Raw genomic sequence first — 14,966 nt, forward strand, 5'->3', positions numbered from 1 at the left:
AAGTTTTTTGACAAAAATCAAGAAAGGTTTCACTGTCCCTTGGGTCTGAGGAAATTGTCAGTCATCGTTCAGTGGCAAATACATCAAACACAACTGATATCTTTCTAATAAACACATCTGCATGTGGCAACAATGATTTAAAGATAATTAGTCATAGCATACTAATTTGTAGTATTTTTCATCTGAACTGGTGGGTGTCACACCTCATGCAGTTGGATGTGACTTGTAAATTCGGTCTAACTATGCAGTTAATTTGTCATAGTATACTAATTTGTAGTATTTCTCATCGGAACTGGCGGGTGGCGCACCTCATACTGTATCGCCAACAATCCGTGATTAGAATTTGTTAGGTGACGTCATAGACATGATTACGCAACTTAAGTCACTTGCTAGTAAGAGGAATTGAGAGAAACTGTGAGATACCACTGGGTAAATATCTTTGCTTGATTATAAGGGATAACTGTTTTTCATATCACTAACGCGATTTGCTGTAATTTAGATTTTGAACCCTATTCAACCTCCCTTGTGAAAAGTACAGCGACTGACAGAAAGCTGGTGTAATAAATGGAGTTGTTTAGAACCGTGGTTAGTTAATCCTCGCTAGCAATACATTCAAAATCCAGGGTGGTTAGCTACTAAGCGACGACTGGAACAGAAGATGACCGACAAAGCTAAGAATTCACGGCGAATTGCTAAGGGAAACTTCACACGAAAGCGGAACATTTTGATCAAGTCCATAGAGACAAGCCAAGGAATCGAGGTAGTAGAAACCAATTACTCAAAACTTGTTGATGCATGGGAAGAACTGGAAGGGAAGCACTTAGAGTATGTTAACTTCCTGACTGACGAGCATTTAGTGGACGAAGAAGAAATCTGGATGACGGAAGTCGAGGAAAAATATTCCAATGCATTTAATCGTAAAGTGAAATATGTCGAAAATGTCACTACAAGCGAAAAGGCAACGCGCGAGCACGCGGCTCGTCAAGAGGCCATTGACAACGCAAAAGTTAAAAGGAACACTGCGCGCGCTGTTTTCGAAGCTTCTTACGAAAGTATTTCGCACGCGTTGCAGTCAAAAGAAATGCCCAATTTTGCGTTAAAAGACTTACAGAAACAAATAGAAGATCAATTTCAAGATTGCAAAACCTTTAACGCTGAACTGTTAGAATTATTGCCCTTTGAATCAGCCGAATCTGAGATGCAATGGATAGCTAAAATCCAAACCTATTATTACGAAATTGTTGAACAAATTGTAGTTAGATATACTAACGTAAAAGAACAAGAGCAGATAAAACAGGAATCTGACGCGACTTCTTCCTTTCTACACCTGGAAAAGGTAAAAATGCCGCACTTTGATGGAGAACTACGTCATTACCCTCAGTTTAAAAGAGATTTCAACAAACAAGTCATGCCACAAATTCGTGGAAGAGATGCCGCATATGTGCTACGCTCTTGTCTTGGAAAAGAACCCGAAGGCCTGGTAAAGAGCATAGACGACGATGTGCAAGAAATGTGGCGAAGACTGGACGAAAAGTATGGAGATCCAGCCAAAATTGCAGACGTTATCATTGACGGCATACGTAGATTCAGAACACTTAAGGAAGGAGAAGATAAACGTTTCATCGAATTCGTGACTCTTGTAGAAGACGGATACAGAGACCTCACAAGACTCGGTCTAGAAGCGGAAATTACAACAACGAGTTCGGTCAGTATTATAGAGAAAGCTTTATCAACAGACATCAGAAGAAAATGGGCGGAAATGGTTAGTTGTCACGGAAGTCACATCGACAAATCAAAAAAGTTCCCTAGTCTTCTTGAATTTCTGCAAAATCAAAGGAGTGCTATTGAATACGACAGTGCTTCTCTTCGGACGACGACCAACAATCAACATTACAGAGGCACATCGCACTATACAGAAGGCGTCGAGGAAGTAAGCAAAGAACCCAAACCAAAATGTCTGATTCATGAACACGGAAGACATTGGACAGCAGACTGCAGAATTTATTTAGCCAAGCCAATAGAAGAGAAAAAGACGATCATCAAAGATAAACGAGCCTGTTGGTCGTGCCTAAAGATCGGTCATCGACAACGTACATGCAAATCAAGGAAAGACTGTGGTGTAGGCGGCTGCACAAGAAAGCACCATCCATCTATACACGAGACGGAAGAAACACCTCAGCAAGTCTCAGCCTCAGCAAACGTATGCCACAATACAAAAATTGACACCTGCCTGTTACAAGTACAAAGAGTTAAAACCAAAAGAGGAGAAGCTAATATAATGTGGGATAACGCCGCATCACTTTGTTTTATCACAAACACTAAAGCAAAGCAAGAGAAACTTAAAGGATCCAAAGTCGAACTTTCAGTCATCAAAGTTGGAGCACAGAGCGAGAAGATTAAGACCAACAAATACAAGGTACCTCTTATAGATAAGCAAGGTCACGTCATCGAATTCGAAGCTTACGGCATCGAAAGGATCACCTCAGACATTGAAAGTGTTAACATAGACGACATAGTACATCTTTTCAAGAACGTCACAAAGGAAGAAATCGAGCGACCCTCAGGACCTGTGGACATTTTAATCGGTTACGAATATGCAGCCTATCACCCGGAAAGAGAACAAAACATCGGTCATCTTGTGCTCTTAAGGAATCGTTTCGGGCGATGTATTGGAGGAACGCACCCGTTACTTAAAGAATCACATCTGTATCACGATTTCATCAATGCCAGAGTCAACACAGTTGTAGGCAAAATCAATATAGAAGACTTTTACAAAATTGAGAACCTTGGCGTAGAATGCAAACCGAAATGTGGAGGATGTAGATGTGGAAAATGTTCCTTAGGCGCGAAAGACTGCACTATTCAAGAAGAGCGAGAGCTGGAACTAATCGAACGAAATCTAAACTTTAACAAAGAGGAAAATCGCTGGGTCGCTGAGTATCCCTGGATCAAGGATCCTCAGAATCTTCCTGACAACCGGAAGGTCGCTTTCGCGAAACTGATAACGACCGAGAAACGTCTAAGAAGGAACACCGAACACGCAAAAGTGTATGACAACCAGATAAAAGACATGGTAACTAGAGGAGTTGCAAGGAAACTCTCCAAAAAGGAACTAACACTCTACAAAGGACCGGTGCATTATATCGGACATCATGAAGTTCTCAAGCCTGATTCCAAATCTACCCCAGTGCGCATAGTGTTCAATAGCAGCGCCAATTACATGGGTCATATCTTGAATGAGTATTGGGCTAAAGGTCCTGACCTACTCAATAACTTATTGGGAGTCCTTATACGTTTCCGAGAGAATAAAGTAGCCTTCATTGGTGATATTAAAAAGATGTACCACACTGTGAAGATGACAGAGTTAGATCAGCACACCCACCGATTTCTGTGGAGGGATATGGATAGTACAAGAGAACCCGACACATACATAATGCTCAGAGTTTCATTCGGTGACAAGCCGTCAGCTACAATTGCAACCGTTGCTCTGAGAAAAACCGCAGAGATGTCAAGAGAGAAATACCCAGAAGCAGCAGATATAATACAAAGAAATACGTACATGGACGACATAATCGAAAGTACGGACGATCGCAAACAAGCTATTAAACTGACTCAAGATATCGAGAAGGCTATTATTAAAGGAGGATTTGAAGTCAAAGAGTGGATGTTCTCAAGCGATACTGACAGACAAGAAAAAACAAATATACCGATCGAGGAACAAACAGAAAAGATACTAGGAGTTAAATGGAGTCAATCAGAAGATCAACTGTGTTTCGAAGTCAAGGTTAACTTTACTACCAAGCGAATACATACTTCAAGGTCTACGAGCGAGATCGTCCCCACCCAAGATCCCCAACAGCTCACAAAGCGTATAATCTTGTCACAGATCAACAGCGTGTATGATCCCCTAGGGTTGGCAGGACCATTTACAGTAAGGGCCAAAATTCTTTTACGCCGTTTGTGGGGAACTGAACCGAAACTTGACTGGGACGACCCTATACCCGAGGAAAACCAACAGAATTGGTCTATTTTCTTCAACGATTTGAAAGACATGAATCAAATCAGATTTACGAGATGCCTTAAACCAATGGATGCTATTGGCGACCCCATTCTCGTTGTGTTTAGTGACGCATCCAAAGACGCATACGCTGCATGTGCATATGTACGGTGGCAAAGAAAGAATAACCAATTTGAGAGCAATTTAATACTGTCCAAAAATCGTCTTGCACCAATAAAAAAGATGTCCATTGACCGTATAGAACTGTGTGGAGCGGTACTGAACAAACGCCTAAAAGTGTTCATAGAAAAGGAATGTAGATATCGCTTTGAAAAGATCTACCACATCGTAGATTCTCAGATTGTACATGCCATGATACAGAAAAGCTCATACGGGTTCAACACGTTCGCCGCCACTAGAATAGGTGAAATACAGGAAGGAACAAACCCTGAAAACTGGTATTGGGTAGAGAGTAAATATAACATAGCTGACTGTTTGACAAGAGGCAGGAAGCCCGATGACATTGGACTTGAAAGCACATGGCAAAAGGGTCCCGATTTTCTTAAACAAACAGAAGACAAGTGGCCAATCACGACCAACAGGCTCGTTTATCTTTGATGATCGTCTTTTTCTCTTCTATTGGCTTGGCTAAATAAATTCTGCAGTCTGCTGTCCAATGTCTTCCGTGTTCATGAATCAGACATTTTGGTTTGGGTTCTTTGCTTACTTCCTCGACGCCTTCTGTATAGTGCGATGTGCCTCTGTAATGTTGATTGTTGGTCGTCGTCCGAAGAGAAGCACTGTCGTATTCAATAGCACTCCTTTGATTTTTGGAGCCAAAACTATCCGAAGTAATCCGGACTACAATGGTAACGAAGATAGAAGGAACTCATGATACCCTAGCGTTACGAATTGACATCGCCAAATATTCGAGTTACGGCAAACTACTACGTGTCACTGCAAGAATTTTGAAATTTTACAGCAAATTTCCCAAACCGTCATTTAAAAGCGCAACGCAAGAACTGACACCTGAAGATATTAAAAAGTCAGAGATTTTCTGGATCAAAGAGATTCAGCAGAACATGAGAAATGATATTGAAAATGGCAAGTACAACCGTTTGTGTCCTATCACACGCAAAGACGGCATCTATGTAGTAAGCAGTCGTACTGCAAAGTTACAAACAAATTACGGTGACAACGAAGTTATATTACTACCATATGATCATCCGTTCTCACATCTCTATGTAGCACAAACTCATGCAAGAGGACATCATGGCATTCTAACTACTGCCAGCAAAGTGCGCACCAAATATTGGATACCCAAACTCCTTAAGTTGGTAAAATCGATTAAGTTCAGATGCGTTATCTGCAAAAAACTTTCTAAGAAAACAAGTCAGCAAGTGATGGGCCAATTACCTGAAGACAGATTGAAGCCAGCACCGCCATGGTACAGTACAGGAATTGATCTTTTTGGTCCCTTTAAAATTCGGGACGAGGTAAAGAAGAGAACGTTCTCTAAAGCTTATGGAGTAATATTTAATTGTCTCGGAACAAGAGCTGTTTATCTGGATCTGGCAGCAGATTATAGTACAGACAAATTTCTGATGGTACTCAGAAGATTTGTGTCCCTAAACGGATATCCATCCAAGCTATTGTCTGACAACGGTACTCAACTAATTGCAGCAAGTAAGGAACTAACCGCTATAACAAAAACATGGGATTGGAAGAAAATTAAGGAATATGGCGTCATGAAAGGATTGCAATGGATCTTCACCCCAGCAGATGCCCCATGGCAAAATGGAGTAACTGAAGCTCTTATAAGATCGGTCAAGCGAGCAATTGAATTCTCGGTTGGTGAAAATGCTTTAACCTTCTCTGAATTGCAAACAGTTTTATTCGAGATTGCCAACTTGCTGAATGAAAGACCAATAGGGCGACACCCAACATCCCCTGAGGACGGAGCATATTTATGCCCAAATGACTTACTGTTAGGCAGAGCCACAAGCAGGATACCAAATGGCCCATTTGATGAAAACGCGAACACCCAAAAACGTTTCACGTTCGTCCAGACAATTGTTCATACATTCTGGAAAAAATGGAACTCGAACTACTTCCCAAGCTTGATATTAAGGCAAAAATGGCACACATCTCACCGAAATTTGAAAATCGGAGACGTAGTTATGATACAAGATTCCAACTTAGTGAGAGGAAACTGGAAGCTTGGAAAAGTGTCAAATGTTTACCCAGGTGCAGATGGGAAAGTGCGAAGAGTAGACGTGCAATACAAGAATCTCACCGTAAACGAACCTATGAAGCAATACCAAGGCAAAGGATATGTCACTGTTCAACGTCCTGTACAGAGACTTGTATTACTTATACCGATTGATGAAAACAAAATTAACTTCTAAGTGAACTCTCAGATACTATTTACTATGATTACTGTAACCTTTTTTTTGGCGGGGGAGTGTATCGCCAACAATCCGTGATTAGAATTTGTTAGGTGACGTCATAGACATGATTACGCAACTTAAGTCACTTGCTAGTAAGAGGAATTGAGAGAAACTGTGAGATACCACTGGGTAAATATCTTTGCTTGATTATAAGGGATAACTGTTTTTCATATCACTAACGCGATTTGCTGTAATTTAGATTTTGAACCCTATTCAACCTCCCTTGTGAAAAGTACAGCGACTGACAGAAAGCTGGTGTAATAAATGGAGTTGTTTAGAACCGTGGTTAGTTAATCCTCGCTAGCAATACACATACAGTTCAATGTAACTTGTAAATTCGGTCTAACCATGCAGTTGATTTGTCATAGTATACTAATTTGTAGTATTTTTCATCTGAACTGGCGGTTGGCACACCTCATACAGATGGATGTAACTTGTAAATTCGGTCTAACCATGCAGTTAATTTGTCATAGTATACTAATTTGTAGTATTTTTCATCGGAACTGGCGGGTGGCACACCTCATACAGTTGGATGTAACTTGTAACTTCGGTCTAACTATGCAGTTAATTTGTCATAGTATACTAATTTGTAGTATTTTTCATCTGAACTGGCGGTTGGCACACCTCATACAGATGGATGTAACTTGTAAATTCGGTCTAACCATGCAGTTAATTTGTCATAGTATACTAATTTGTAGTATTTTTCATCGGAACTGGCGGGTGGCGCACCTCATACAGTTCGATGTAACTTGTAAATTCGGTCTAACCATGCAGTTGATTTGTCATAGTATACTAATTTGTAGTATTTTTCATCTGAACTGGCGGGTGGCACACCTCATACAGTTCGATGTAACTTGTAAATTCGGTCTAACCATGCAGTTAATTTGTGATAGCATACTAATTCGTAGTATTTTTCATCGGAACTGGCGGGTGGCACACCTCATACAGTTCGATGTAACTTGTAAATTCGGTCTAACCATGCAGTTAATTTGTCATAGTATACTAATTTGTATTATTTTTCATCGGAACTGGCGGGTGGCACACCTCATACAGTTCGATGTAACTTGTAAATTTGGTCTAACCATACAGTTCATTTATCATAGTATACTAATTTGTAGTATTTTTCATCGGAACTGGCAGGTGGCACACCTCATACAGTTGGATGTAACTTGTAAATTCGGTCTAACCATGCAGTTAATTTGTCATAGTATACTAATTTGTAGTATTTTTCATCGGAACTGGCGGGTGGCGCACCTCATACAGTTCGATGTAACTTGTAAATTTGGTCTAACCATGCAGTTAATTTGTCATAGTATACTAATTTGTAGTATTTTTCATCGGAACTGGCGGGTGGCACACCTCATACAGTTTGATGTAACTTGAAAAGTAGGTGTACCCATGAGGTAATCCATGTGGTTAATTTGTTTTAGTATGCTAGTATTACCCAACTTAACTGGCAGGTGAACTGTAAACCCGGAGGTAAGCCGCACCCTGACCTTACCAGCTGAAATTTACGGAAAAAAGTTTTTTGACAGAAAACATTAGAAATCCAAAGTCTAGTCTTTAGAAGTCAAGTTCATCCACTGTTCATCAAACGTTAACTCACTATTCACTAATATTGAAACGGAAAATACTTTAATGTAATTTTAGCACTTCAATGTAATGAACATCGTTTTTACCAACTTGGACATATGATTGATCTTTTTCTGGTATTTCTTGACAGGAATTTCTTAATTTAGGGAATAATTTCACACACGCTATGTCCAAAATCAAATAATTTCGTAAGCCTTAAGGCAAGAAAAATTATTTGATTTTGGAACTTGTTTCACGAGTATACATTGTACCATTTCATCAGCTATAAATCATGGTTGACAAATCACAATCATAGGATGTGGGTTTTTTTCGAAAGTGGACACCATGTTGGCACGGTAGAAAAAGTTGCCAAGGTAACTCATGTTATTAATTGAATTATTTTATTGAACTTATTGCAAGAATTTTATTGTACACTTAGATTCTATTGAAAGTAATATAAACAAATGATTATTTTTAGATTTGAAATAAAAATTTATGCATTCACAAACTCTAGAACTCGTTCTTTTTTCTACGTAAAATCGACTAACCTTTCATCCATTTCACTTTTTATTAACATTTCCTGGCTTACGTCAGGTTTTAAATGCTATTATTTACAGAGATATTGTAAACATTTTGCTGAGATTTTGTGCACTAAAACACCAACATTTTATAAACATTTCACATACTTTACCCCTCCAGTTTTACAGACATTTTATTGACATTTTCTGCCTTCTGTCAGGTTTTAAATACTTAATTTACAGAGATATTGTGAACATTTTGCTGCGATTTTGTGCACTAAAACACCAACATTTTTAAAACATTTCACATAGTTTTCCCCTCCAGTTTTTTGAGGGTTTTTGTAGACATTTTATAGACATTTCATGCATTCTTCTCACTCACTTTTTACAGAGATAACACTGACATTTTACATGGATGGATTTACAGAGATTTTTTCTCGTGTAAATTTTACAGAGAAAGTAAAGAGATTTTACAGACATTTTGTACTTATCGCATAAAATCTCTGTAAATTTTTCCTTCAATTTACAAAGATTTTATTGAGATTTTGTACACATTTTATGTCATCGTAAGGACGAAAATGTGTGAAATTTTACACACTTTTTATGGAGTTACAAAATCTCTGTAAGTGTGCAAATTTACAGAGATTGTAATTTACAAAGAAAATGTGGACATTTAACAGAGATTTTACCAACTTTTTTGAAGTCTGTAAATGGTTCAAGTTTTCCAGTGTAGAAATATTTTGGCGCGAGCTTCCTTTAGAAAGCAATTCTAGTTTTTACATGAGAATTTAGTGCAAATTTATCTTGGTTGAAGGCCAGTGCTCTCACCACTGCTCAGCACTGCGCCAGCCCTAATCCCCAATAACGAATATTAGAAATCAACTATGCTAAAAGAACTACCAACAATGCTTTTATCATTAGAAGAAAACTACCATTATTTTTGCAGTTAGTTGCATTGCTGTCGGTATAGTTTGCTGTTCTGACCGCGCACTGGTAGCTCAGTTGCATGGTTGAGCACGGGGCTGCCATGCAGGAGGTCGTGAGTTCGACTCCAGCCGGACCAACACTCAGGGTCTTAAAATAGGAGAAAGTGCTGCTTTTGTAATTACATCCGCAAATGGTTAGACTCTCAAGTCTTCTCGGATAAGGACCATGATAAACCGTAACTTTCCCGTCTCATAAATATCTTCCATGTTTATAAGTTCTCTGTGGGACGTTATATAAAGAACCCACACACCCGGTGTTGTGGCTGTCGTCTGTGGGTAAGTTCTTTTCAGCAGAAGTGACCGGCTTGGCGTAATGCCTCTGAAAAGGTTTGTGGTGGATGAGGCCACCTAAGCAAAAACAGCCACAAGTCAATAGGGCTTTGCCGAGTGCTTGAAGATGTAGATGTAGATGTAGATAATGGGCATTTTAAAGTGTTGACTCTCATGCTAGAGACATTTATGGTAAGAGTCATCCTCAAACTCTCAGAATAGTGATACTTCAAGTATGGACAACGTAGTGTAATACTTTCAAACCTTGTATGGAATAAGTGATCAGTATGAACTAAAAGGTTTACAAATTGACAATTACCTAACATGTACCAAATGACTTAAATACACCATCACATCAACTTACATAAGACATTTTTTTTCTATAGCTCTTTTTCTTAGTTGTTTCATCTTGTAGTTACTGGAACATATTTGCAGACAAGTAACAATCAGGAAATGCTATCTCTGTTGGCAGTCTGAGAAACAAAAAGTGATCAAATTAGTAGTAGGAAGAGAGAGGGCCCTGGCAAAAAGGTTGTAAAAAGGGAAGAGATCTGTTTACAAACAATGTTTTTGTTATTCAAATTGCCAACCACAGGAACAAACGTACCCTTTGTTTCGACAGCCAATGAGACTCTGGTTGGATATTAATGACAATAGATAACGTCAACGATATCTTTGCTGTTTAGGGGACATTAGCGAGGGCCCTAATGTAAAAACACGAATGAACACACGAATCTAAAGATAATCAGGTCGAAAAACTGATTTTTCAAAATAAGGTACCAGTTGTTCGCTTCTAGTCCGGCATGAACTCCAGGCCGCTTGACCTTTTTTCTTTTTGCATCCCGTGACAAAGTACTAACCTCCCACAAGAGATTATGACCTTTATAATCTCTTGGTTTTTTCAGAAACGGAGAGCCACCATGTGGAAGTGTTGTGAAATAAACCTTTTATTTACTTACTTACTTGGTTTCGGTAAATACAAGGGTATGTCATATGTCATTAAAAGGGCGTATCTAATAGTTAATTTGTTTTGACAAATTCAATTGCAGGAACACCACAAAACTGAATACCATGGATCATTAGTTCATTTTAGGGCCAATACAAATTTCACTGAACGTTTCACATGAACAAATATATTGAATTTACGGGTATAGTTGTCCAAGCGAAAAAACTTGCAAAAATGGCTGAACAAGAGGGTGAACACGAGTAAAAGCAGTCACATTGTAAATTATTAGCCTTCCTTTTTTATCGAATCTTCAAAACAACCCTGAACATTATATATAATACAGACATCAAAATCCGACGGAAATGCGGAAACGTTAACTGTTGAAGTTTGTTGTTTGCCGAAATCTAAGGGCACTGCAGGATTTAAACTCTATTTCTCGCCTGTTAGTCACAGTTCTCGAGAAAGTGGTGAAATGATGAAAGGCGCTGGCCTTCGAGACAAATCCTGTAATATTTTGAAAGGGGTACTAAAAATAAACAGTATGTCAGTCGCAAAATGTCAATGTCGAGATGTCGGCGAAAATAGAACCGTGTAATTGTTAAGCAACATGCATACTTCATGACAAGGGGTCATCTGCAAAGCTCACGGATACCTGCAAAGGTTGCCTAAAGGCGGACCATATCGTGAACTTTTTTTATCATTAGACCGCAAAACTAGATTTTTGCTACTAGTTAATTAAACACAACACAGTTTAAAATAATTTTTTTAACAGAATGAGCCCGGATGAAGCCAGTGATACTAAATCCTGTTTCGTTTACATGTTTAACCACAAATTAATGTTGTCCGGTTATTGTTCGCTTGACCGATAAAGCTTGCAATTGAGTGGGCGATCGTTTAAATATAATTTTCATAATCACCAAAGAAAAGTTAAGTTCAGCAATTTTGTCGTTTACACAACTATCGATGTAAGGTTTTGTCAAAAACCTTGAGACCATTTATCTAAAGCGCATGGAAACCTGGTGTAAAGTATTATCTGCAACAATTAAAACTCATGTCAACAGAGATTGTGAGGTTGTTATGTTCCTTGGTCAATATTGAATGACTTGTTAATTAAACCTGTAACAATTGGCATGTTCCACAACCGTATCCCATTTTCACCGGTGCGTCGAGTGCTGAAGAACATTCTCGATTCGCGTAGCTTCTTTTTAACACACCCAAAGACAGTCACTTGTTACATCCCGTTGTTTTATGGAAAATATGACAAGTATGGCCAGACCAAACTGTTAAATATGGCTAGACCAATCGTCCCAAAAGTTAGTGTGCACTTGTGCATGCATTCAAAAACTTAGTTAAAAACCTACGCAAAATCGTACCATGTTCCTACATATTAGAAGGACTTTGAACTCTAAAGCAAACATGGCAAAGTACCGTGCCTTAGTATGGCCTTAGTTGATTTCTGGCGCCCAGTTCCCTTTTTACTTAAGACGTGTTCCGTTCAGTGTATTGTAGGTCAACCCTTTTTCTGTGTTCTACGTCCCCACTTAAAAAAAGAACAAAAGAACTTCCCATGACAGTTCCTGAATTGAAAAGCACGCGTTTTCTGTGTTAATTAAAGCTGGGACACACTAGGGGACAAGTCGCAGTGACATGTCTCTGCGACAAGTTGCTCCATGTGTACCACTTGCAAAACAAGTCGCTGCGACACGACGCCTGTTCGGTGCACACGCAGTGATCAAGTATGAGGGGGAATGTGAACTAGTTTTCTAATTCAATAGGGCTGACCATATGACGCTATCTCATTGATTCATCTATATTTTGTCGCAGCGACAACGCTGCTTTCGCTAATTTTGTCGCCGCGATAAGTTGCACGAATTCAAACTGGTTTGAATTCGTGCGACTGATCGCAGCGACAAAATTCTGCCGCAGCGACAGTGATTTTAATGAAATTAACCGTGTCACAAAAGGCGAATTGTTGCGGCGACTTGTCCCCGCGACGTGTCGCAGCGACTTATCGCCTAGTGTGTCTCGGCCTTTAGCCCTTTAAGTACTAGCCTCGCATATATGCGTGCAAAATACCGATACTATTTTCAATATTTGCTTGATTCGCATGACAGCTATCACATCCTGGAATCCGGACGATTCTTTTTTTCTTTTTTTGCTACGAGGATAACAGTAAAAAAAGCACAAATTTGTTGCGAATTTTCTATGATGAAAACTTGTTCAGAACTGATCAAAAATCTACGTTAATAGCACACATCAGGGCTTAGCCTAGTACTCTTCCCACTTTTTCCTCCGGCCCCGCTTCAGCCATTTGATGAGGGCCAGTCTCGTGCTTCTCAAGTTGGCTAGATCAATTGGTTTACAATTGTTCCTCATGGGTGACATGGGACGTCAGCCAATAGAAGTTCCTCTGGCAGCCGCTATCAGTCCCTAATTGATCTCATGCATCCATCCAACCCACGTATGAATGTGAAAGAATACGTCAGCGAGATAGAGATGGACCACCAACAACCATGCAACAGGAACCAACTTAGTTCAAGAATTTCTAAAAACCTTAAGGATAGATGTACCCTTTGGCAAGGAAAACGGGAACTTAAATTCCAAGGATTCTTTCCGGAGTGCTTTTTTCAAACACAAATCTTTACTTTGCCGATGAGTTGACAGCTTTTGTGTATGCTGCGGTCATGGAACAGAATAATACAACGCCAAGAAAATGCGGTCCAACCTTGTATCTACGAAGTATTCTCTACTCCTACACTTCTTTCAATAACACTTGCAAAGCGAAAAAGGAAAACACTATCCAAACACTTAAATGATAATGATAAAAATGAAAGACATGTTCTACATTTTTTACATTGGAATAATATTGTTTAAACCACTTTTAATTCGTGAAGAAAACGGTTTTACCAGCGGAGTTCAGTTTATATGGTTAAATAACCACATCACTCTGACGAAGGGCTAATGTTCCAAACGCCCGTTTCAATTAAATTTCTTAATTAGGGTGGTTAATTTAGCATATTCGGCAACTCCGTGAAAAAACCTCTTTTCTGTGTTCAACTTCCCCACATTTAAAAAAGAACAAAAGAACTTCCCATGACATTTCCTGAACTGAGAAGCACGCTTTATCTGTGTTACTGAAAAAAGCGCCTTCCGCCCAGACACCAGCTTTCGCGCGGCCTGTTTTTTTCGCTCCGCTCTCGACGGGGATTAAGAAAACAAAGGGACTGCTCGTAGTCTACAAATCTAAGGACACTGCAGGATTTAAACTCTATTTCTCGCCTGTTAGCCACAGTTGTCGAGAAAGTAGTGAAATGATGAAAGGCGCTGGCCTTCGAGACAAATTTCGCAATAATTTGAAAGGGGTACTAAAAATAAACAGTATATCAGTCGAAAAATGTCAATGTTGAGATGTTGGCGAAAATAGAACCGTGTAATTGTTAAGCAACATCAAGACTTCATGACAGGAGGTCATCTGCAAAGCTCACCGATGCCTGCAAAGATTGCCTAAAGGCGGACCATATCGTCAACTTTTTTTATCATTAGAAGGCGAAACTAGATTTCTCCCACTAATTAATTAAACACAACACAGTTTAAAAGAATTTTTTTTATAACAGAATGAGCCCGGATGAAGCCAATGATACTAAATCCAGTTTCGTTTACATGTTTAACCACAAATTAATGTTGTCCGGTTATTGTTCGCTTGACCGACAAGCTTGCAATTGAGTGGGCGATCGTTTAAATATAATTTTCATAATCACCAAAGAAAAGTTAAGTTCAGCAATTTTGTCGTTTACACAACTATCGATGTAAGGTTTTGTCAAAAACCTTGAGGCCAGTTATCTAAAGCGCATGAAAAACCTTCTGTAAAGTGTTATCTGCAACAATTAAAACTCATGTCAACAGAGATTGTGAGGCTGTTATGTTCCTTGGTCAATATTGACTGACTTGTTAATTAAACCTGTAACAATTGGAGTGCTGAAGAACATTCTCGATTCGCGTAGCTTCTTTTTTTCACACCCCAAGACAGTCACTTGTTACATCCCGTTGTTTTATGGAAAATATAACAAGTCTGGGCAGACCAAACTGTTAAATATGGCTAGACCAACGTCCCAAAAGTTATTGTGTACTTGTGCATGCATTCAAAACCTTAGTTAAAAACCTACGCAATATCGTAGCATGTTGCTACACATTAGAAGCACTTTGAGCTCTAAAGCAAAGTACCGTGCC

At 39.2% G+C, this 14,966-nt stretch overlaps 2 protein-coding genes across 2 annotated transcripts; both read left to right on the forward strand.

The window, feature by feature from the left end:
* Positions 1-658: 658 nt before the first annotated feature.
* Positions 659-4,615, forward strand: LOC138016343 (uncharacterized). The gene has a single exon (XM_068863499.1). It carries the CDS (start codon positions 659-661, stop codon positions 4,613-4,615), a length of 3,957 nt encoding a protein of 1,318 aa, XP_068719600.1.
* Positions 4,616-4,863: 248 nt separating this feature from the next.
* Positions 4,864-6,405, forward strand: LOC138016348 (uncharacterized). The gene has a single exon (XM_068863507.1). The coding sequence runs from the start codon at positions 4,864-4,866 to the stop codon at positions 6,403-6,405; it is 1,542 nt and encodes a 513-aa protein (XP_068719608.1).
* The last annotated feature ends 8,561 nt before the right edge of the window (positions 6,406-14,966 follow it).

This window comes from Montipora capricornis, chromosome 1 (assembly GCF_036669925.1).
Source record: "Montipora capricornis isolate CH-2021 chromosome 1, ASM3666992v2, whole genome shotgun sequence".
Taxonomy (NCBI): domain Eukaryota; kingdom Metazoa; phylum Cnidaria; class Anthozoa; order Scleractinia; family Acroporidae; genus Montipora; species Montipora capricornis.

Bases quoted from the DNA above. Each gene is read 5' to 3' on its own strand.
- LOC138016343 (XM_068863499.1), top strand. From the start codon at position 659: ATGACCGACAAAGCTAAGAATTCACGGCGAATTGCTAAGGGAAACTTC.
- LOC138016348 (XM_068863507.1), top strand. From the start codon at position 4,864: ATGGTAACGAAGATAGAAGGAACTCATGATACCCTAGCGTTACGAATT.